Source organism: Elephas maximus, chromosome 23 (genome assembly GCF_024166365.1).
Source record: "Elephas maximus indicus isolate mEleMax1 chromosome 23, mEleMax1 primary haplotype, whole genome shotgun sequence".
Classification (NCBI taxonomy): Eukaryota; Metazoa; Chordata; class Mammalia; order Proboscidea; family Elephantidae; genus Elephas; species Elephas maximus.
Window position 1 is genome coordinate 51,469,087 of NC_064841.1, and position 24,494 is coordinate 51,493,580.

The window sequence follows — 24,494 nt, forward strand, 5'->3', positions numbered from 1 at the left end:
TTAGACTTTTAGTCTCCATAGCTCTGAGAAAAAAAATTCCTGTTCTTTCAAGTCACCCACTTGTGTGGTATTGCTGTTATGGCAGCACTAGGTAATTGAGACACTCACCTAGGCACAGGCAGATCTATATAACCATGAGCTCCTGCCTTGTTTTTTCTTTCAACTTTCCCAGTTAGGTGATTGTGAAGTCCAGAGTGTGTCTTACTCAGTTTTTCCACATGACAAAGGGATCGGAGAGAGAGTGAGCCCATCAACACTGCCTAGTTCATAGAAAAAAAACCCATCATTTCTAATGACCTGTTTCAGTGGAATGTTTGAACCTCATGTAGTCAATCCAAGTTGAATTTCTTTCCTTAATAATAGGACACATGTATTTTCATTCCAGTGTCCAGTAGTAATAAGAGTTTTCTTCCTTTTTAAGGTGAATAGCTCATTTTGACCATTAAACTCAGGCTGCCACTTTTGGAAATGGAAAATTCCCTTGCTAAGGAAAAAGATCTTCATTGCTGGAAAGGGATATAATGGTTGGTTAACAATGCTTACATAGTACTACTACTTAAAAATACGAATTTAATAGCAAAGAACTTTTTGGTGATGCTGAATTTTGCCACTGGAAATAAAAAATTAGTTAAGTACTTATTGAGGATTTTAACTTGATGAATACATCATATCTGGAGGAAATAGAATGAACTCCATTTAAAAAATTGTAACTGAAAAAGTTTAGCTCACAGGAGATTCAGGGGAAATGCATCATGCTGGCTGATGTTTTTGTCTTCATGAACTGCATGTAGATTTAGCAAAGAACACAAAACATGCAAGGTGAACAATGAAACTTGGAAGGCATGTAATGTGTTACTTCTCCCAGTGACAGGCTCCAATCACATCCAACAACAGCCACAAATATGTTGAAGCCTGGCCTGGCTGTGCCCCAGTGATGCTCTGAGCAGAGTATTCATCTTCCAAGGAAATCTGTCAAAACCACTGAAGAATTTTCTGTTCTCAGTATATTATCTAGCCATTGGCCCAATTAAATAGTTCACTTGGGCTGAGCAGGAAGAGATGAATGGAAATCTTTTGGGATTCCCTCAGGCCTTAGGCAGTAACACACAAAATAATGTGCAAAATTAGGATCATTACTCTAAAAATTGTCTCAGCTACATCATTAAAATACTTTAAAGAAATTCAGATGGATATTAAGCATATGTGAAGATTCTTAGCTTCTTTCAAAATAAGAGGAATAAGAAGTAAAAATCACATCAAGATATCAAGATACTATTTTTTTACTTAGTCAATGGAGGAAGATCATAAAGGTTAATATATTGTGTGATTGACAAGGCTGTAGGTAAATATTCCCATGTAGTGCTATTGGGAGCATATATTGGCACAATATTCACTGCAAGGACTAATCTCTGATTTTACCTTATTTACAAACTAGTAAGTTATGTTACTCTTTCAGGGTTGCTGGAAGACAAGAAACTCTTGAATCTGAGATACAGGACTTTACTACAGCACAGTAAGCAAATAAGCATTAGCATGTTTGTATCTTCCTTTTGCCCCCAAGTACAGCAGCAAACATCTGGGCCTTTTATGTTGTCCCAAGTACGGCAGGGACAACATAAAAGGCCCAGGTGTTTGCTGGATGTACAGCGGGCTTCCGCAGCAACTGAGGAACTCTGAGCTTGGGGACATCGACCTGTTTGATAGCAAGTAGTAAGCATATTTGCTCTTTGGCCAGGGACACAGAGAAACATTACCTCATTCTTCAAGGTTGTTCCTGGCAAAGGCAACTTTGAGAAATGGCCCAAGTAGAGTGGTCAGGGCCTGTACTCTTGGCATACCTCGCAAAATGTGTAGCGAACCATGGAGGAGTGCCTCCCAACACCTATGCAGGGCAATTTGGCAATGTTTTTAAAAGTTGTAAATACTTGCCTTCTGACATAGCAATTTCACCTGTACAAGTCTATCCTACATATTTACTTGTGCTACTGCTACTAACCAAAAGGTTGGTAGTTCAAATCTACCAGGTGCTCCTTGGAAGTTCTATGGGGCAGTTCTACTCTGTTCAATAGGGTCTCTGTGAGTTAGAATTGACTCAACAGCAACGGGTTTGGTTTTATTTTATGAACAAAATGGTTGTAGGAGGTTATTTATTCCAACACTGCTTATAATAGCCAAAAATCAGAAACAACTGAAATGCCTATCAATATGGGTCTGGCTTGATTATGAAACATCCTCACAATGGGATACTATGCAGTAGTAGTAAAGAATGAAGAATTTCTTTATGTGCTGATATACAGATGGCCATGGTACACTAAGTGAAGAAAAAAGATACAGAAAAACATGAATACTCTCCCATTTGTATAAAAGGGGGGAAAAATTATGTATATATGTATTCTTTCTTCTACTATGTATGCATAGATTCTTCATTTCCAATATCATTTGTTGTCTGTGAAGAGATGAATGGCTGGGTAACGGAATAATCCAAACCAAACGAAATCTGCTGCTGTCAAGTTGATTCTGACTCACTGTGACCCTATAGGACAGAGAACTGCCCCACAGGGTTTCCAAGGAGTGGCTGGTGGACTCAAACTGCCAACCTTTTGGTTAACAGCCGCAGCAGCTCTTAACCACTGCACCACCAGGGCTCCAAGGGTAATAGGAGATGCTTTTTGGTATATCCCTTTGTTCATTTTGATTTTTAAACCATGTGCCTGTACCTATACAAAACACTAACCCAAAGTAAAACAAACTTATTTTTTCTGAATTTCTTAATACCACCACCCATTTTAAGGCAAAGGTGGAGGCACTGCACTCACACTGTCAGTTTAATTTTCTCCTGCACAGAAATTAGCTTTTATTTATAATGCATTTTATCACCCACCCACTAAGTGTACACTGGAGCCCTTGTGGTGCAGTGGTTAAGAGCTCAGCTGTCAACCAAAAGATCAATAGTTTGAATCTACCAACCGCTCCTTGGAAACCCTATGGGGCAGTTCTGCTCTATCCTATAGGATCGTTAGGAGTCAGAATTGACTTGACTGCAAGGGGTTTGGTTTGGTATACATACGGTAGCCTCCACCCCCCTTATCTGCAGTTTCACTTTTCTCAGTTTTGGTTACCCTTGTCAATCGCAGTTGGAAAATGTCAAGTGAGTAGGTAGTATGATGAAATCTCATGCTGTCCTGCTCCATCATTCACATAACTTTTCTTACAATATATTGTTATAAATGTTCTATTTAATTATTAGTCATTGTTGTTAATCTCTTACTGTGCCTAATTTATAAACTAAGCCTTATCTTAGGTATGTATGTATAGGACAAATCATAGTATCTATAGGATTTGGTACTATCCTTGGTTTTAGGCATCCATGGGAAGTTGTGGAACGTATCCCCCTGTGGATAAGGGGGACTACCGTATGTGATATCCTATTTAATCCATTCAACATTAATGACTAATGAGGTATGTTTTGTCTCCATTTTACATAAGACAGACTGGGTCGCAGAACCACAGTCTGATCTGGACTTTGTGTGTCTGACATGAAAGCCTGTTTTTCCCACACCCCAGGGCCTTCGCCTGACAGAACCATGTCTGGAGAGGCTCTTCTCCCCTCCCCTCTTGCCACGGTGGCTCCTTCAGCAGTTGACAACCCCTGCTATGTATGAATTACTGGACAGCTGGTGGGAGTTACAACATGCCAACAAAAGCGAGAACTTAAAAATCCCCCCAAAAACATGACACCGACTAAAGTATTTGGATTCAAAATTTTAATAATAAATTGTGCCAACAGAAGCTCTTCAAAGGCAATGGTATATCAATAAATAATAGTTAAATTGAGTTCCTGAGAAAGAACCTACCACATGAAAGTATGTCAGAGCGCTGTAAATAACAAAACGGCATTACTATAAAATAGCGAAAATGCTGACAGTCACGTACAAGCACAGCAGACTTCAGAATATGCCATTCATACAAATGTAAACAAGTACACAGGAATCTTTTTTTTTTTTTTTAGTTTAGACATTGATAAATTTGTAAGTGTTGCTGCCTAGATATGTACTAAATAATGGATACATTACACAATAAACTTCAAGGAAAATTATGTGGAATAACATAATGAAAAATACGATGCATCAGATTTTTTAAAAAGCAAGAAAAATTGAACTTTGTACTCAAATATAAATCACTTTAAATAGGATTCATACTAATTTGAAATACGGAATATTTTGTGTTTATGTAGTTATATATATATATATACACACCTATACTTCTAAGAAAATACATATGGCTTAATCATTTTCATATTCCAATGTCACTTTGAGTAATCCTTGCTTTTTTTACAAAGATTGGAAAAATGTATTTTAAAAATAAAAGTTAAGATCCGATGCTTCAAAGCACACCAAAGAACGTGAAGGAAACAAAAGATGACTAAATCGCTTTGTGGTAACACCTCAGCTGCTTAAGACAACAGGTGGATACCTTTGACTTTAACCTTTCAATATGGGCAGTCTGCTGGTGAAAAAACAAAGCAGTTCGGGAACAGCTATCGAATTCTACACATCGGCTATCCCCAAAAATGAAGAGTATACTGACTAGAGAAATGGACACAGTTCCGTAATTAAACATTTTTGGCATCACTAAATAAATCCCTTTTGATGTATACAGTTTTAGTATGTGATAGATGTTTAACTCCCCAAAGAATCCAATCATACCCCAAGACACACAAAAAAATCGCTTCTCATACACATCTGGATTTTTAAACAAAACAATAAGGGATACAATCATAGCAAGGAAATCACCCACACAATACATTATCAACACACTGTCTAGAACACCTCACTTAAAGATGCTCAATAAAAACGTATTCACAGGACCTGCTGTGAATGGCAAGATACGGTAATTTTATAATAGAAAAACCCTGTTCATGCAGCATTCTCCACACACCAGACATCTGAAACCACAGCCACAAAATCATCTTGCTCACACTTTCTACTGTACTCGAGTATGCAAAAAGCAAACAAAAAGCAGTCTTTAACATTACATCACAATTTTGAAATGTGGGAAAAAATATAAAATAAAAACCATTGTGTGAATAAAATGGTATCAGTAACATCAGAGCAGTGATATCTTTTTTTGTCGTTTTGTTTTTAAATTATTGCACAGAGATTTTATCACATGTTCTTCAGTTTTTATCTTTTCCTAAATGTGAATAAGAGCTATGGATAAAATACAAATGTAGAAAGTAACAGCAGCATGATTTGTCAAAGTTAATCCCTATAATTTAGTAAGAAAAAATGGATATAAACAAAATAAGTGCTCTTTTAAACTATACTAAGTTTCAAAAAATATTGTTTTTATGTGGTGAAGGTCCTTAAAAGCCAATTCAAAGGTAATGGTGACGACGCCTATCAACCAGATCTACGATGAAGATCTGCCAGGCTAAGTCTTCGGAAATTTTGATTTGGTTGGTTCTCTGTTGTTGAAGACCAGAATTCACATGTAGCATGAATGGACTAACTCACAACCTTCCCAGCAGTCATGTTCCAGGTGCACACACGAGGAAGTGGCTTCTGGGGATGAGAGGCGTCTACACGTACACAGGCTGGCAGCCCTCAGTCTGGTCCCCGACACCTGCATTTTCTCCATCTGCACTCTCAGACAGCTTGGCTTCTGCTCCTGAAGGTTTGGGGCATCGGAAGGGGTAGCCATTGTCATCAAAGAACCTTCGGAAGGTGAACTCATAGAAGGCGTGCTCAGGGTGTTTGTTGTTGGCAGAGGTGAGCGTGTCCCATGCCTTGGTACTGTCTTCGCTGGCCTTGTCCCACGGGCCTTCCTCATCCACGGGGTCGAAGTTGGAGGTGTCCATGGGATGGCTGATCTTGGGCACATAGGGCGCGGGCTGCTTACGGATGTCGCTGGAGAAGTCGATGGCACTGAAGAACGGGTGGGCCTTGAGCTCGTCGGCCCCAGCCCTGCCCAGCCGGCTATCAGCAGCACAGCACAGCCTGGTGATGAGGTCCCGGGCCTCAGGGCTCAGCTTGACCTGGGCCGGGATGTGGAGTGTGCTCTCCCAGTTTATCACCTAGAGGGACAGAGAACGACGCCTGAGCGCCTCTGCATGTGCAGGGCCGACCCAGGGTGGTTATGGGCCTCTATGTGATGACATGTTAACTTTAGGTAATCTTAGTTTCCTAATGGAAGAAGAGTTAGAACAGACTTAGAAGCAGCAGTTGTTAATTTGAGAAGCTATAAAAAGTCTCTCCATTCACCTAGGGCAACAGAGGAAGGACAGTAATAGGAGGAAGACAAAGAATGTGTAGCTAATGCCTCCATGAACAACTGCCTCCTTTGCCATGAGACCAGAAGAACTGGATGGTGCCTGGCTATCATTACTGAACATTTTGATCAAAGATTCTATAGAAGAATTCTAATCAAAAGAGGGAAAATGAAGAACAGAATTTCAAATTCTCATGGACTCCAGGCTTTCTGAAGCCATGGAGGGTGAATGAACCGCTGGAACTATGCCCTGATAATCTTAAAACCTTAATCTTTAAACCTTAAACCAAAAATATTCCCTCAAGTCTTCTTAAAACCAAACAACAGTTTAGCTTAACTGGTAAAAAAGAAAAAAAAAAAAGTCTGCCTTGAGCATTATGCTCTTTTAAGAACTATCTATATGGGATCAAACTGACAACAGCAACTTGGAAGATTAGATAGGAACCTTAGGGAGCAGTGGATTTATGTTAATGAGAAGGGAGCAACTCTGAAAAGGAGGGTGAGAATGGTTGCACAACTGGAAGAATGTAAGCAATGTCATCAAATTGTACATGAAGAAGCTGTTAAATTGGTGTATGTTTTGCTACGTGTATAGTCTCAACAAATTAAATAAAATTTAGGAAAAAAAAGTCACTCTACTCTTGGTAGATGGTTCACAGTCTGAGGCACAGGATGATAAAGCCAAATATAGACACAAAGATACTGATTTTCTTCTATCAGAAACATTGTTTAGCAAAATAATTTTGTGCTTTCTACAAAAATGAAGGTACTGATCGCTCTGAGTTGTTTATTTAGCTATGGTAATGGGTTTGTGTTGAACAATCACCACAGCTCTAGTTCAAGATTTACTGTGGCTGAGAGATGGTCAATTGCTTTTTTTTTTTTTAAACTGCAACTTCACAGAGAGGAAAAATGCAGCTGACTGGCCTTATGGTCTTGGCCTCATGTCATGGTGCTCAGCCACACAAACTAGCCATTGAATGTTCAGAGAATGTCTACGGGGAAAAAGTGAACCTACAGGAATTCTCCAATGTTTATGCTTAGAATCGGGATCAAACAAGGCCAGTGTAACTGGCTACTGCTGGGGGAGCAGGGACAGTGGGTGAGGCATGGAATTTGGTGGGTGTATGGGTGGGAGGGATGGTTTGAACCTAAGCAGTTGTTAACACTGCTTTTGAGAAGGATAGGAATATTTATTCTGCCACTTTAATGAGGAATGAGAAAAAACTGTCTACACATTCTACTTTACTAGGTGACAAATAACGAGTAAGGGGAAAGTGGGTCCTTTGGGGGAAGTTCAAGAAGATGGGGTTGAAAACCAAATCCTAGCCCTGCATTGGGCTTAACCTCAATGCTGCATAATCTTTTTGTGAATGATTCTAAAGAAAAAGTTGTAGAGTATATAATAGTATTAAAACTAGACTGCTTAATTAGGTATGCATTTGTGGGGGTGGGGGAGGGATCATGGGGGAAAGGAGGTAGGCGTGGTATAAAACCAAAAAACTAGTTGCTGGGTCAATTCTGACTCATAGCAACTCTATAGGACAGTGTAGAATTGCCCCACAGGGTTTCCAGGGCTGTAAATCTTTATGGAAACAGACTGCCACATCTTTTTCCTATGCAGTGTCTGGTCTGTTTGAATCACCGACCTTTCAGTTAGCAGACAAATGCTTAACCACTGTGCCACCAAGGCTCCTTAGGCATGGTATAGAGGAACTCAAGGAAATGAGATGAGGCTTGGTGAACATAACAGTAGGTATTTGGACCAAATACTAGAAGAATTAATCACTCAATCACCTGCCTATAATTTGGCAACATTGAAAATCTTAAGAATGTGCACAGCCTTTGACCTAGCAATTCCTTCTAGGAACCTTTCTTGAGTAAATAACATGGATAATTATGAAGATTTAGCTATATGAAGATGTTCAGGGTGAAAAAAAACCTGGAGCAATCTAAATGGCTTATTATAAGAGACTGGTTAAATTATGGTATATTTATATTTAATGGAACACCATATAATCATAAAAACAATACCACAGAATATTAAATAATATATTACAGCATCATGATTTGCACCATTCCTTAGTGCTTCTAACTAGAATAACAGTTCACAGTCCTTGCCTGGAAATATCAAGATGGCAGATAACCAATAGCTTAAAAAAAATTTCAGGTACTCATATGTCTATTAAAACTGGCTCTAACTCTTATGTCTTCACTTTTCAAAATAAATTTTTAAGAAATAGATGATAATATTTTAAAAATTCTATTACATACAGGTGACATTCCTACCCTACTCAGAATAAGAGGTCAAATGTTCACCAAGGAAGGGGTTCATCAGAAAACCACTGTCTTTTCTGCAACCAGACAGATGTTTCTTTCTTAGTTACCTTTAGTTGGGTTTCTGTGGGAGTAGGTGCTAAAAAGGGCGGCTGCCCTACCAGCATCTCGAAGAGAATCACCCCAACACTCCACCAGTCACACAGCTGAGTATATCCTGCAAGACAGAGAGGCTCACTCCATTACTACCCTGGCACTTATCCATTCTCCTCAGAGATGAACTTTATGAGGTATAGAAAATACTCATTTACTATGAAGTGGAAAAGCTGTCAAGGTAGCATATGTGTTATGGTATGCTAAAAAGAAAACAGATCTACATAAAAATGATCTATCTGCACGTAGGGCTTAGAGGAGACGGCAAGAAATGACATACACCAAGGAGTTAGCAGTGTTCACATAGGTGGGCCTACGGCCACTTTTTCTTTTCTTATTTTAAATCATTATTTGCGAAAAGTTGAGTGAAGCCAGTCATGGAGGGCTCCTGGATACGTTCACTAAGTCAGTTTTGGAAGAAGTAGAAGACTATGGATTGGGAAACACATGAGTGCTTTAGTAAAAGGAGCACCTGGACAAATTCCCTTAACCTAAAACAGGCTCTCTGTGCCAGGCACTAAGGAAGACCCAGGCCCTTCCTCAAAAAGTTCACTGCCAGCAGCAGCTGGGGCCAACGTTCTGACCACGTGGATGGGGCCAACCCTCAGGGAGGCTACAGAGCAGGTTCATTTGTCTTTGATTTTCTCCCACTTTTCTGTTCAAAGCCCAACATCCCAGTCCCGATCATGTTCCAATCTTGATGTCTCCTATTCCTTGCTCAGGCATGAACTAGCACTTATGATGTGCCAGGCTAGCTACTTCAGACCCTCTGTTCCACCTCATTCCAGCCCAGTTGGGCACATGAGGGTGCAGAACTCCAGCTGCATCCAATCACCAGTTCCTCTGGCTGCTGCACACACAGTGGGACCAGGGGGGACCAGAGTGGGGGAGCGGGAAGAGGCAAGGGCTGTTCTTAGCCTAGCACCTCTAACCTTCCCCTGTGAGAGGAGGGGAAGCCAAAGTCAATATTGGCCACCAAAGTCAATATTCACAACCACCTTTCAAAGTAGTTATTATTATAGATGAGAGAACGTGGCTCTAAGCGGTTAAGTAACTTGTCCTGGATTATCATAGCTAATAAAGAAAACCTAGTCTTCAATCACTCATCTCTGAGTTTGGCATACTGTGGTGGTTTGTGTGTTGCTGTGATGCTGGAAGATATGTCACCAGCATTTCAAATACCAGCAGAGTCACCTATGGTGGGCAGGTTTAAGCAGGGCTTCCAGACTAAGACCAGGAAGAAGGACCTGGTGATTAACTTCTAAAAAAAACTGACCAGTGAAACCTTATGAATAGCAGCAGAATATTGTGTGATATAGTGCCGGAAAAATGAGTTCCTCAGGTTGGAACGCACTCAAAATATGACTGAGAAAGAGCTGTTTCCTCAAGGTAGAGTTGACTTCAATGATGTGGATAGAGTAAAACTTTTGGGACCTTTATTTGTTGATGTGGCACAACTCAAAATGAGAAGAAATAGCTGCAAACATCCACTGATAATTAGAATGTGGAATAAACGAAGTACGAGTCTAGGGAAATTAGAAGTTGTCAAGAATGAAATAGAATGCTTAAAGATCAATATCTTAGGCATTAGCGAGCCCAGAAACATTTTTGACAATGAATGTAATGGTGAACTTTTCAAGATCTATCCTGAAGTAAATGCTGTCAGTGCTAGGATAATACCCATATGCCTACATGGAAGAACAGTTAACCTGACTATTATTCAATTTACACACCAACCACTAGTAGCAAAGATGAAGAAATTGAAGATTTTTACCAACTTCTGCAGTCTGAAATTGATCAAACATGTAATTAAAATGCATTGATAATTACTGGTGATTAGAATGCAAAGTTGGAAACAAAGAAGGTTCAGTGTTCGAAAATATGGCCTTTGTAATAGAAACGATGCTGGAAATCACACAACAGAATTTTGCAAGACCAACAACTTCTTCACTGCACATACCATTTTTCAACAACATAAACAGTGCCTATATACATGAACCTCACCAGATGGAATATACAAGAATCAAATCGACTACATCTGTGGAAAGAGACAATGGGGAAGCTCAATATCATCAGTTAGAACAAGGCCAGGGACCAACAGAGAATAGAATATCAATTGCTCAAATGTAAGTTCAAGTTGAAGCTCAATAAAAATTAAAATAAGTCTAAGAGAGCCAAAGTACAACTTGAGAACATCCCACGTGAATTTAGAGACCATCTCAAGAATAAATTCGATGCACTGAACACTAATGATTGATACCAGACGAGTTGTGGGATGACATCAAGGACATCATACATGAAGAAAGCAGAAGTCATCAAACAGACAAGAAAGAAAGAAAAGACCAAAAAAGGATGTCAGAAGAGACTCTGAAACTTGCTCTGGAACATAGAGTAGCTAAAGCGAATGAAGAAATGATGAAATAAAAGAGCTGAACATAAGATTTCGAAGTGAGGCTCAAGAGGACAAAGTAAAGTATTATACTGGAATACGCAAAGACCTGGAATTAGAAAAGCAAAAGCACTTCTCAAGCTGAATGAACTGAAGAAAAAATTCAAGCCTGGAGTTGCAATATTAAAGGATTCTATGGGCAAAACAATGAACAATGCCGGAACCATCAAATGAAGATGGAGGGAATACACAGAGCCACTATACCAAAAAGAATTGGCTGACGTTCAGCCATTTCAGGAGGTAATGATCAAGAATCGACAGTACTGAAGGAAGAAGTCCAAGCTGCACTGAAGACCATTGGCAAAAAACATGTCTCCAGGAATTGACAGGATATCAATCGAGATATTTCAACAAATGGATGCAATGCTGGAAGTGCTCACTTGTCTATGCCCAAAAATTTGGAAGACAGCTATTTGGCCAACTGACTGAAAGAGATCCATGTTTGTGCCCATTCCAAAGAAATATGATCCAACAGAATGTGGAAATTATCAAATAATACAATTAATATCACACAAGTAAATTTTGCTGAAGAAAATTCAAAAACAGATGCAAAAATACACGGACAAGGAACTGCCAGAATTTTAAGCTGGATGTATAATGACGGATATCAATGCTGATGTCAGATGGATCTTGACTGAAAGCAGAGAATACCAGAATGATGTTTACCTGTGTATTCACATAGCATTCAGCTATGTGGATCATAACAAATTATGGATAACACTGAGAAGAATGGGAATTCCAGAACACTTAATTGTACTCATGAGGAAACTGCATATAGACCAAGAGGCAGTCATTCAAACAGAACAAGGGGATACTGCATGGTTTAAAATTAGGAAAGGTGTGTGTTAGCGTTGTGTACTTTTACCATACTTACGCAATCTGTATGCTGAGCAAATAATCTGAGAAGCTAGACTATGGAGAAGAACATGGCTTCAGTATTGGAGGAAAACTCATTAATGACCTGTGATACGCAAATGATACAACCTTACTTGCTGAAAGTGAACAGGACTTGCAGCACTTACTGATGAAGATCAAAGACCTCTGCCTTCAGTATGGATTACACCTCAACATAAAGAAAACAAAAATCCTCACAGTAAGTAACATCGTGATAAATGGAGGAAAAAAAAAAATCGAAGCTGTCAAGGATTTCATTTTACTTGAATCCACAATCAACACCCATAGAAGCAGCCATCAAGAAATCAAAAGACCTCTTTAAAGTATTAAAAAGCAAAGATGTCACTTTGAGGACTAAGGTGCACCTGACCCAAGCCATGGTGTCAATCACCTCATATGCATGCAAAAGCTGGACAATGAATAAGGAAGACAGAAGAAGAATTGATGCCTTTGCGAAGAATACTGAATATACCATGGACTGTCAGAACAATGAACAAATCTGTGTTGTAAGAAGTACAGCCAGAATGTTCCTTAGGAGCAAGGATAATAAGACTTTATCTCACATACTTTCGACATGTTATCAGGAGGGACCAGTCCCTGGAGAAGGACATCATGTTTGGTAAAGGGTCAGTAAAAAAGAGAAGGACCTTCAATGAGATGGACTGACACAATGGCTGCAACAATGGACTCAAAATAGCAACGATTCTGAGGATGGCACAGGACTGGGTGGTGCTTCATTCTGTTGTACGCAGGGTAGCTATGAGTTGGGACTGACTCAAGGGCACCTAGCAACAACAACGGACTTGAACCCAGGTCTGGCTGGCTCCAAAGACACTGCAGTGCCATGAATTGCTCAGTATGGCCCTTCTAGCCATGGTCTTTGTGACTCACACACAATGACTGAGTGGGACTATGCAAAAAAGGTATCCGGAACCTGTAATGGTTGGGGTCACATGTTGACTTGGCCAGGCCATGGTTCCCAGTTTTGTGTGGCTGTCCTTCATTTTATGTGTTGTGGATCCGGACCTCTACATGTTGATGAGGCAGAATTGGTGTAAGGTGTGTCTTGGGCTGAAGCCTTGCAGGAGGGCATAACTCAAGCCCCACCCTTACTAAAGTTTGCCCTTCCCTGAGGTGTGACCTGCATCTGAGATATATATGTGTCTTGGCGAGGCTCTCTTTCTCTGCATCTGGGTCTCACATCTAGTTTGTGATCAACTGACCTCTCCAGAGGCCTGCTGTCTAATCTGCCGATTCTGGGATTCGCCAGCTTCCACAGCCCCTTTTGTGTGACCTGATTTGCCAGCTTCCACACCCTTGTGAGCCAGCAGCCTGTGGTCTGAACTGCCGGTTTGGGTTCATCAGCTCCTGCAGCCACATGGGTTGGGAGAAGCCTACGTCTGACTCATGACTTGCCAGCCTCCACAACCACGTGAGCCATTTCCTTTATAGGGTTTATGAGTTCTGTGAAGACATTGCAGTGACCTGGAGAACCCAAAGAGGGGAGGGAGAGTGCTGAGTGGAGAGGAAGTAGTTGATGTTAGGGATGATGGAGTGGTACAGCCGCTTGGAAAAGTTGGACATTTGGGAGATCTATAACCTCTGCCTCATAGCAACCAGCTTTGTGCTGATCCTTACAAAAGAAATAATTCATTTAGACACCCTTGAAACAATACATATAAAAAGAGAGGCTTCCTATTCCTGGATTTATCACACAGAATCAGACTGGCAAACCACCATGATTTTGGGCCGTGCATGTGATCACTGGGCCAGACATCACATGGGATAGAATGGATCATCCATCCAGGAGACAAAGTCTACTCATGCACACTACTGTGCACCAATCTTACCCTCAGAGTACCTCTGGTCTAGCAGGGGTGAACTGGAGTATGTTTTGTGTCAGACTCAATAATCGGTCTGAGATGGTACAACTCAGCTAGGAGCTAAGTAAGGAAGAGGTAAACCTGGAGCCTGAAAATAAAAGGCTTAGGGAGATTGAGAAGTTGTCCTTGACCGAGAGCTATTTCGATCATATATAACTGTTCCCGATAGCAAACCCAGTCTACCTGAGTTCCAGGCAGAAAGCTTTCATCCCATGGTGAACCCATCACCTCACGAGGAAAGGCTGCGTTACTGACCACAGTCAAGAGCAAGCTGAGACTGGCCTACGTGCATGTTTTCTATCACCCCTGGAAACCACCAATTCCACGACAGCAGTCAGATACACAGAGACTTGTTTGTTAAGGAAATAAATGAGTTATGAGGTTTCCATGGGTACAACAGCATCATTTGACTATCAGTGTCTTAGAACGCCAGAGCTGGGGAGAACCTCAGAGGTCACTTGGCTACCTGGATTTGAGGTTAAAGACTGCTGTAGCTCAGGAGGGGGGCTGTGAGCACTTAGGACAGTGAGCACTCAAGACATCGTGGGCACACACCTTTGCGAAGGAGCACCTCCGGAGCGATGTAATTCGGAGTCCCCACTAGGGAGTGTGCCAGGCACCTCTGGTGCTGCTTCCGCGCCCTCTGCTCTAGGGTCTTCAGCCGGTCTCCACAGCGACAGTTAGACACGTCATCCCAGAGGTCGCTGGGCTCCATACTATCTTGCCGGACGTGGTTCCCTTCACCCGGGAGTCAGGGTGGTGAAAAGAGAGAGTGAACAAAAATCTTCACTATTTAACAGTGCAGCAAACCCACAGCTTAAAGCAGAAAGGTATTTGGGGGCACCTGCTCTTCTGGGGCCTAAAACACAAGCTGTACAATAAACACCAGCACTGGGGCAGAAACAGCAGCTGAAGCAACAAGAGGAGACCATTGTATGCTCAGCTGGCAATAAAAAAGGCTAAACTACCTGTGAGGGCATCCTTCTTAGCAACTGTCAGGCCAATATCCAAATATCTTAGTACCTGTTTAACATATTTTAAGAAAAGCATGGAAAAACTTAAGAGGATTTAAAAAATATGAACAAAAATAACTTAAATGCCATAAAATGAGAATAAAGAAGAGTTAAATGATTTAGGATTAGTTTTGAGTTAAAAATAAAAGCCTGAGCTATGGCATTAAAATAGCTATTTCAAAAATCTGAGCAGTAAGGACGATAATGACCAGCTGCTTTGGATTTTTCCAAATAGCAGAACTACAGGAAATGGCATTAAATTACACACCGAAACAGACTCATTAGATATGAGAGGATTCTTGATAGGAAAAGTGAGTGAACATGAAAACATGCTCCGATGGAAGATTGTGGAACTTTTACTTTTTTCAGGCTCTTTTCAATAGGACTTATAGGGTCGCTATGAGTTGAAATCGACCCGACGGCAATGGGTTTTTTTTTTTTTTTTTTTCAATAGGAAGGCCCTGTGATACTCCATAGCCTGCTGTCCTAAAAATATAATAATGAAACTTAAATCCACAAACTTAAAAAAAAAAAAAAAAAAAAAAAACGTTTCACACGCATCATACTATTCCTTTAGGAAGAAAAAGATGTCACACCAAATCAAAAAAAAAAAAAAAGATGAAATCATAGATAAATTCAGAATGATCAGGTGCTACCTGGATGGGGAAATCTCTGTCTTGGGTTCCATTACATCTCAATACAGAGAGTGGATGGAAGGACAGTGACATGCATAATACCTTTCTGGTAGTATTTGGAATTGTGAGTCCACCGGAACCCTGTGCAGAGGCCAAAGTCTGTCAGCTTGATGTGGCCGTCGAGGTCGATCAGGATGTTGTCCGGCTTGATGTCGCGGTGGATGAAGCCCATCTTGTGCACGCTCTCGATGGCCAGTGTCAGCTCCGCGATGTAGAAGCGGGCCAGTGGTTCAGGGAAGACCTCCATCCGGATCAGCAGGCTCATCATGTCCCCCCCAGGGATGTAATCCATTACGAAGTACAGACTGTCCTTGTCCTGGAAGGAGTAGTAGAGCTTCACCACCCACTCATTGTCTGCCTCAGCCAGGATGTCCCTCTCTGCCTTGACATGGGCCACCTGGTTCCGGTTCAAGACGTCCTTCTTCCTCAGTGTCTTCATGGCATACAGCGCATGTGTGTCTACCTTACAAGCGAGGCACACTTCCCCAAAGGCGCCGATGCCCAGTGTTTTGATTTTCACAAACATGGACTTATCCATCTTGGCCCTCTTTAGCCTGTTGTAGTTGGACTCCTTCTGGTAGAGGATCTTCCTCATCTGCTCCTGCTCAGCTTCACAGAGGCCAGCCTTGGAGGAAGAATAAGGAGGATGAGACACACTGGAGTAGCCCCACAACTATGCACAAGATGACTGGTTCTGTTCTTTATATCAACATATGAACATACATCTGGAACCCAAAGGTAATGTAAAACCAGTTCTTTCTCTAGGTGACCTTCAGGCTCTGAAACTAAGGAAAACAGATTCATAAAATAAGATTAACAAACAGATTAATAAAAATCTATGGGGAAGGGGGATACAAACTACCTGGAACTCCAAGAACAAGTTAGTATTTAAATAGCTCAGGGAACATGAGAAAAGAGGAAAGAAAAAACTCAATGAAAATGAGACAGCAGGAAGCAAGAGCACAAATTTGACTTTTTAGAGTTTGAAATTATTGGCTTTGTGTGGTGTAATTTTACTGTTACATTTTAATTTAAATAATTTCATTAACAATGACCTTCTCTAGTTAGCTAAAGTATACTTAGAACATTATTCACTCCATAATCACTTCAACGAAAGATAAATGGATCACCACTACGTTGTTTTCTCACAATCTCAATTTATAAAATCTCAGACTTTGTTTTTGCTCTTTGAAAATGTCACATTATTGTTAGTAATCCTTGATCAATTTTGTTAAAGAATAAGGACACACCAGGTGGATGGTTAATGTTATGTGTCAACTTGGCTGATGTGCTGATGTGAGCAGCCAATCAGTTGGAAGGAGAGTTTCCTTGGGGGTGTGGCTTGCCTCTAGTGTCTAAATGGATGTTCTGGCAAAGCTTGCTCTTACTCTACCCTGCATTCTTCTTGTTGCCTGACCTCCGGTTCTTGGGAATTAAGCCTGCAGGTCTCTGACATGCCACCTGACCTGCAGATTTTGGATTCTCCAGCCCCCGCAACCCTGTGAGCCAGCAGAGGTCTCAACCTGTGACCTGCAGATTTTGAGTTCATCAGTCCCTGCAACCACATGAGCCAGCAGAGGTCTTTAGCCTGCTGCCTGTCCCACAGATTTGGGACTTGCCAGCTCCCACAACTGTGTGAGCCATTTCCCTACAACTCTGTGAACCATTTCCTTGAAGTAAATTTTTCTCTCTATATATCTATATGGAAACCCTGGTGGCGTAGTGGTTAAGTGCTATGGCTGCTAACCAAAGGGTCAGCAGTTCAAGTCCGCCAGGTGCTCCTTGGAAACTCTATGGGGCAGTTGTACTCTGTCCTATAGGGTCGCTATGAGTCAGAATCAACTTGACGGCACTGGGTTTGGTTTTTTGGTTTTGGTTGTATATCTATATATATATACTTCACTGGTTTTGCTCTTTTAGAGAACCCAGACTAAGATACACCATAAAAATCAATTTGTTGATTCACCTATTAGCAAAACAAAACTACAGGATTCGGGAACAGCTTTCACCAACTCCTGGAAGAGTCAGGGTGAAACGGGGGGCCCCGGTTGCTTAGTTAGTAACGTGCACCCTTTGTAACTTCTCCAACTTGTTCCCATCATAACCACACTGTCACGCTGGGAGATGGGTTTGTGATAAAGGTGTATAAAGTAGAAATGAAAAAACAAACAAGTGATTTTGCTATGGTCATGTTACCAGTTAAGGAAACAGCACTGGTCAAGTGGTAAGCATGCAATAAGAAATTACTTTTGCCATTTCCTGTTCCAGCTGCAGCCTGCGGTTGACCTTCTGCTGGTAGGTCTTTATGACATTCTCTACATGCTGCTCCATGAAGAATTTAAATGCATATGGTGAGTAGCTTTTGATGCGAGACTCTCTCTTCTCTTCATCGTGGCTATTTTTCCGAACAGGAACAGGAGAGGTCTGGATTTGCTTTTTGTCCTTCCCCATTTTATCCCCCTTGGCATTCTTGTGGCCCTTGTCACTCCTTTCAGCGGGCTCGGCAGCCTGGCCTGCTCGGAGGCCCTGTTCCAGCCCTGCACACAGGCTGTCCACTTCGTACTGCTCTGGCTTACTCTGCAGTAACAGGTGCTTTGGGTACGGTGGGGGTGGGCAACGCATCTCTGGGCTGCCATACTCCACATCCAGCGGGTATGCACTCGTGCCCCCTAGGGGCAGAGGATGCTCGTCCTTGGGGTCCAGGCCCTCTACGGCCGGACTGGGTGCTGGCATCCAGGCAGGGTGGGAGGGTCCCACGGCCGTCTGGGGCTCTGGTCTCAGCACCCTCACACTCTTCACTGGGTGCAGGATGTGGGCAGACGTGACAGCTGTGATGGTGTTGGGAGAGGGCACGGAAGGCTCGGTTTTGCTGGGGGCTCCTGCCCTGATGGGCACCACCACCTGCTGCTGGTGGTTGTTGAAAGAGCTGGTTCTGCTGGGGATAGGACCGCTGGGCCGGAAGGGCACATGCTGGCGGGGGGGGGCCTCCAGGCCAGGCTTCTGAAGAGAGTCCCGACGGGACAGAGTGGTGGACGGCCACTGCTGGACCGGAGAGGTGTTCACCTCATTCAAGTCCATATTCAGGCTGTTCCTTGATGGGGTGAGCAGACTCTGGGCGGGGCTGTCGCTCGCAAACACCTGCCCCCGAGAGCCCATCATGTGCATCTGGTGGGAGGAAGGGCCGGTCTGCTTATGGTGCAGGTGTGGCAGGTACAACCCGGCAGCTGCGCCCGATGGTGGAAATGCGAGGCTGGCATTGGGCTGGGCCCCCTGGCCCTTTGCTGGAAGGTTTGAGTACCCTGCTGCCTCCGGTGGCCCCTTGTTTTGGAAGGAAGGGCTGCGCTGGAGGCCGTAGACCAGCGGCTCCTCCTGCACCATCAGGTGTGGGCGGCCGTAGTGTGGGCCGTTTGGGCAGTGGGGGCCTGGGAGCTGCAGGGCTGGGCCCCCATGGTTACTGACAGGGAAACTCAGCACCGGTGCCTCCATATTTGCACAGTAGCCTTTGGGTGGGTGCTGATGGCCACCAGGCAGGCTGTGGGCACCGGCCCTCGAAGGCCTCTGTCCAGAGAACATAAAGTCCATGTACTGGCATGCCACTTCTTTCAGCACAGTTGGCCCCTCTGCCCCGAAGCTGGGCCCCTCGTAGGCTGCCCCGCTCATCTGATGGTAAGATGGGAAGGAGTCGCCTGTTCCTTCAAAACTTGGCCTCCGGGCCACGCTGGCCGGTACCATGCCCTTCCCTGTGGGGGAAGAAGGAAGAGACTCATTAGAGGAGGTATGGCCCCCATACTAGAATGTCCTTGGGCTAAAGCTGTGCCACAAGCCACAGGCTCCTCACTGAGTCCCTGTGACTTGGGGTGGGTGGGGGAATCAGCGGGGAGCCTGTGCTGCAGGCAAATCCAGGGTCTCTGATGCAGAGACTGTTCAGTGCTCAAGTGGCACAAGGAAGGAGCCTGAGGTCAGAAGGAACATGGAGGGCCAAGGATGGCCAAAGGCAGCAGCGGAGGGTATCCCAGTCCCTCTAGGGATCATTCCTCCACCTCTGAAGGCTCAGCGCTGCCCTGAATCAACACCACCTGCACCACTGCCTTCCAAGACTTGAAAGTCACTGGACAATAAACTTTGCTTTTTTCATGATATGCCTAAGGTGTTTGGGACTATTGAGCTTACTGTCACACATTTCCCGAAGTCTGCTTTTTCCTAACACAAGGGGCAGAATCAGATCCATTGCCCAAATGTCTAGTTTTCATTCATCTTGTTTCAAAATTAAATATTTTCTGGGGCTTTTGTCTTCATTAAAACAAAACAACAACAACAATAAAAACAACCATACAAAACCCCTCTACAAATAATCAGACTGACTTCAGCTGCTGCTTTCTTAACCCTGACTTTGTCCAGGTTGTAAATCTCTCCCCATCTGTAATAGCTGCCTGGAAGGAAGTGCATCAGGTTCCTTAACCTCCTTTGCATGCACGACTCTGTTTTGCTGACTTCTGCCTCACCTCTCCTTCTGTGGTCCCCTCCCAGAAGTGCCTCAGCAGAGTAAAGACCCTAGGCAGCCCCACATCCACAGAAATCACAGCCAGACACATACTTCCTTTTCCTGGGATAAGAAAATACATCGTAAGGAAAATGCAGAAGGTGAATGCTGCAAAGTAGGGTCTGCGACCGTTTTTCGCGCTGTGCAGAGACAGCTCCCAGGCCTCTGGGAGGCAGGCTGTGTCCGGGACTGCTTACAGCGAGTCCTGTAAATAAACAAACCAAAAAAAACCCAAACCCGTTGCCATCGAGTCGATTATGACTCATAGTGACCCTAGAGGACACAGCAGAACTGCCTCATGGGGTTTTCAAGGCTGTAATCTTCAGGGGGGCAGACTATCACATCTTTCTCCTGCAGAGCCTCTAGTGGGTTCAAATTGCTGACTTTCCGGTAACGTGTGTCCTTGAAACAATGAAGATACAACTTATAAAGCATGTTTGATTTCCTGCTCACTTGATAAAGTGGGTTTTATCTAAGGCCTTCCACAAATGGGGAAAACTCCTTTTGCTAATTATCATGAATCCCTTATCACACCCAAAGGACCTCAGGTACAAATACTGCCCTATCTACTCCATCCTGAAGAAGGAACACTCACTGCCAGCCATGAGAAGCCCTCTGTGCTGGCGCCCTCTCCATCTTGGGGGGATGGGGTATATTCATGGGAGGCTTGAGGAAGTGCAGTCATTGCATTGCCCCACTCTGTTTCAGAGGTTAATATGCGGAAAAGCTGTATTTGAGAATCGAATAAGGAAGTCTCCCTTTTCAGAGGCCCAAGAGAAAATAAAGAATATTTTTTTTAGTTCTCTCACTTTGCTGGGTTGCCAAATTCCATTTACAGTGAATTTTTTGATCTCTCATAAAAACAAGCACAGGTGGTAAATACCACAGGTTATTTTGGATGGGGAGGGAAAGGGCCCAGATAAGCCCCCTCCTTGATCCACCACCTGCTAGTTTCTCCTCCCCTGGCCCTCTTCTGGAGCCCTAGTGGCACAGTGGTTAAGAGCTTACCTGCTAACCAAAAGATTGGCAGTTCAAATTCACCAGCTACTCCTTGGAAATGCTATGGGGCAATTCTACTCTGTCCTACAGGGTACCTGTGAGTTGGAATTGATGGCAATGCGTTTGGTTTTGGTTTTGGCCCTCTTCTGGGGTCCTGGTGGCGCAGTGGTTGAGCATTTGGCTGTTAACTAAAAGGTCTGCAGTTGGAAGCCACCAGCCACTCCTTGGAAACCCTATGGGGCAATTCTACTCTGTCCTATAGGATAGCTATGGGTCGGAAATCGACTCAACGGCAACCAGTTTGGCTTTTTTTTGCGGGGAGGAGGTTTCTTCTGGTAGCACAGCCTGTGGCCTGGGGTTTATTGAACATGCCTGTGTTTCCTGGGAATTATGCCAAGACTATCCACTGCCATGCTGGGTCTGCCCTTCCTCCCACAGCAATCTTCACAAACCACATGGCACATCTGGGCTCACCTGGGGAGGTCTGCTTGATGACTCGCACGATCTGCTCATTCCTTGGATCCAAGTAGCCCATCTTACTGATGTACTCCAGAGCAGCTTCAATGCTCCTGCTGCCTGTCTGCTTGAGCGCTCGGACCGCCATCTCCTGGGGGAGAAGCATGTGCACAATCAATCCATCTTCAGAGAAAAAGTCCATCAAATGGTTTCAACTCCTGACTCTGCATGATTTTGTTGTGACAATTAATGTCTCCGTGACTGTTGGGAGCCTGCCCTTCTTAAGCTACATGCAACTCATTACAGAGAACTTTCAGAGTTAGCACAGTTGGCTACATGTCCTACAGGTACCTAATGACAATATCTAACATACACTCAACCACAGGATGGGAAGTATATGTCAAGAACATAAAGAAATTAAAAAAATTATTTTATTTTATTTTTGTTATTGTTGTTGAAAATATACACAGCAAAACGTACTTAATTGGACAATTTCTACATGTATAACTCAGTGACATTGATTACATTCTTCAAATTGTGCACTCTCACCCTCCTTTTCTGAATTGTTCCTCTACATTAACATAAACTCACTGCCCTCTAAGCTTCTTGTCTAACCTTTCAAGTTACTGTTGTCAATTTGATCCCATTTAGATAGTTCTTTAAAAGAGCACAATGCTCAAGGCAGGTGTTCTTTACTAATTGAGCTACTGTTTGGTTTAAAGAAGACTTTAGGAATATTTTTGGTTTAAGGCATAAAGTCATTTTCATGTTGGACCTAAAAGTAAGTTCTGCTTCTCCTTAGAAAACTAGTGATTAGACTGATAAATTGAGGTTTGCGGATAAACCTAAAACTGAAGAAGTTTACTGGGAAGAAGAATGGCCAGTCAGAGAACCTGGTTTTAACCCTAGCAAAGCCACAGGCTGACCTTGGGAAAGGACTCTGTGAAGGGCGTCCTCAATGCTAGAAGAGGAGCCCCAGGGCCTGCCCCCAAGGGGAAGGCGGAGCTGCTGAGGAGTTATTTATGAAACACTTAGTGAATGCCTACTGTTTACTGTTTTTTTTTTTGTATGTGTGTGTGCTGGGCTGCAACAGCAGAGGAACTTGCCCTTAGGGACTTGGTCTAGTGGGAGAAAGAAAAGAAGGGAACAAAAGTAGCCCCTGGAGCAATGCTCACGCCATACCAGGTCCTTTAAAATTCCTTGTTAGATAAGTGAATACACGATAGAACCCAGTTAGTGACCTAAGTAAGTGACAAAGTTGGACAAAATTCAGTGGAGACAAGACTTCTTCCACTGCAGGAAAGCGAGCTCTGGCAGAGAAAGAGTGCTTCTGAAAGACGGACTGGTCAGAGCAGGAACTAGGGGTGAGAATGCAGCATGGTAGAGGATGTGCTGGATGGCAGGGAGCCTGCCGGGCAAGGGAGACAAGTGAGGAGGACCCACAGACATGGCCAAGGTTTGGACCACAAGTTCCAGAGACTATGCCCTCTTGCAGGGGCATCACGGGTGCTTTCAAACAAGAACATGAGGCAATCTGAAATCAACCGAGTGGCAGTTGCAGGATGCACTGAGCAGAGAGGCACAGCAAAGCCTGGGGCCTCTCAGGGGAGGTGTGAGGGCTTAAGCAGTGGGGGAGAGGCTGGGATGACTGAGGAGGTGCTGCATCAGAGCCACAGTGCAGCTTGTGTCAAGCAGAAGCTCAGGTGCCAAGGGATGCACGAAGTTCAGGTGGGATGTTAGACATGCCAAAGGAAGCAGGAGAGGACGAGACCATGATGATTGTGAGCCAGGCAGGCTGTGACCTTTATGAACAGTTCTGCAGAGTCTAGGCAAATGGGGAGAATGGGAAGAGGGAAAAGAATGTCACAGAAGCCAGCCTTCACTTCTGAGAGGCAAGAACGAAAGCAAAGGCAACAAAAGGGGATTTAATAGGAGAAAGGAGAAGCAGCATTTTGAAGGATGAGGGGCAGGCATAGCAGGAGGGGGAACAGGAAATGCAGAAGAGGGTGTGAGAACACACGAGAGGATCACCAACGGAGGACAGAGAGGGTGTTTGTGGGTAGGGGCTCTGAAAAGAGGTCACTTTCACTAGATAGGAGCAAAGAAGGAAAGAGGTGAAGATGCAGGGAGATCCGGACAGTGAGGAAGGATGCTGGGCCTGTGCGGCTGCAAGAAGACTACCTACAGCTCAGGTGTCAACAGAGCTGCATGACGGAGAGAGACAGCAGCTAGATTTGTATTTTCCATGTCCCATTTGTGGAAGAAGGTGAAACGGAGAATAAGCCAATCCTTCCCACCTGCCTAGTTACATGTTTTCAAAGCTAATTCACAGGCCACAGGTCAGACTGACCCTGCCCCACTCTTTGTCCACTGTCTCCCAGATGGTCTCTTGGCGCACCACATGGTCTGTCTTTGTACCTGTCTCCTCCTGTCTCCCCATGGTACTCATGGCGATAACATACAGCACAGCACCTAGAACAAATCAAGTGCTTCGTATACATTTGATTAGCTAATATTATTAAAAGCAGGTTTTCCATCACTGACCATATGCCAGTTGAGTGGTAGGAAAAAGAAAACAGAAGCACAAAGGCCATCAGGAAGAAGCATCTTCAGGAACAAAAATCCACCAGACAAAATCTGCAGTTGAACAAAAAAGACTGGCTATACGTGGCTATAAACTGTGCCAATAGGTTTAGTGACATGGGTGAGGGACACTGCAAGATGGTGTGGAGGGTAGGGGGCACCAAGAAGAGACTGGAGAGCACACAGGCCTGGGTAGGGCTGTCGTAAGGGGCAGGTGACAGACACCAAGCTGTGTGTGAGAGGACGAGGCTGTGATGGCAGAACAGGAAGTGATAGCTTAAG

General features: G+C 43.5%; 1 protein-coding gene across 1 annotated transcript in view; it reads right to left on the reverse strand.

The window, feature by feature from the left end:
- Positions 1-3,755: 3,755 nt before the first annotated feature.
- Positions 3,756-24,494, reverse strand: part of LATS2 (large tumor suppressor kinase 2) — a 145,446-nt gene continuing 124,707 nt past the window's right edge. Inside the window, exons 3-8 of the mRNA XM_049867139.1 lie at positions 21,648-21,780; positions 17,882-19,374; positions 15,677-16,259; positions 14,482-14,664; positions 8,658-8,764; positions 3,756-6,076 (exon numbers count right to left, since the gene is read on the reverse strand). Coding sequence (XP_049723096.1) covers positions 5,582-6,076; positions 8,658-8,764; positions 14,482-14,664; positions 15,677-16,259; positions 17,882-19,374; positions 21,648-21,780 — 2,994 coding nt within the window. The 3' untranslated portion in view covers positions 3,756-5,581. The remainder of the gene's footprint in view (positions 6,077-8,657; positions 8,765-14,481; positions 14,665-15,676; positions 16,260-17,881; positions 19,375-21,647; positions 21,781-24,494) is intronic.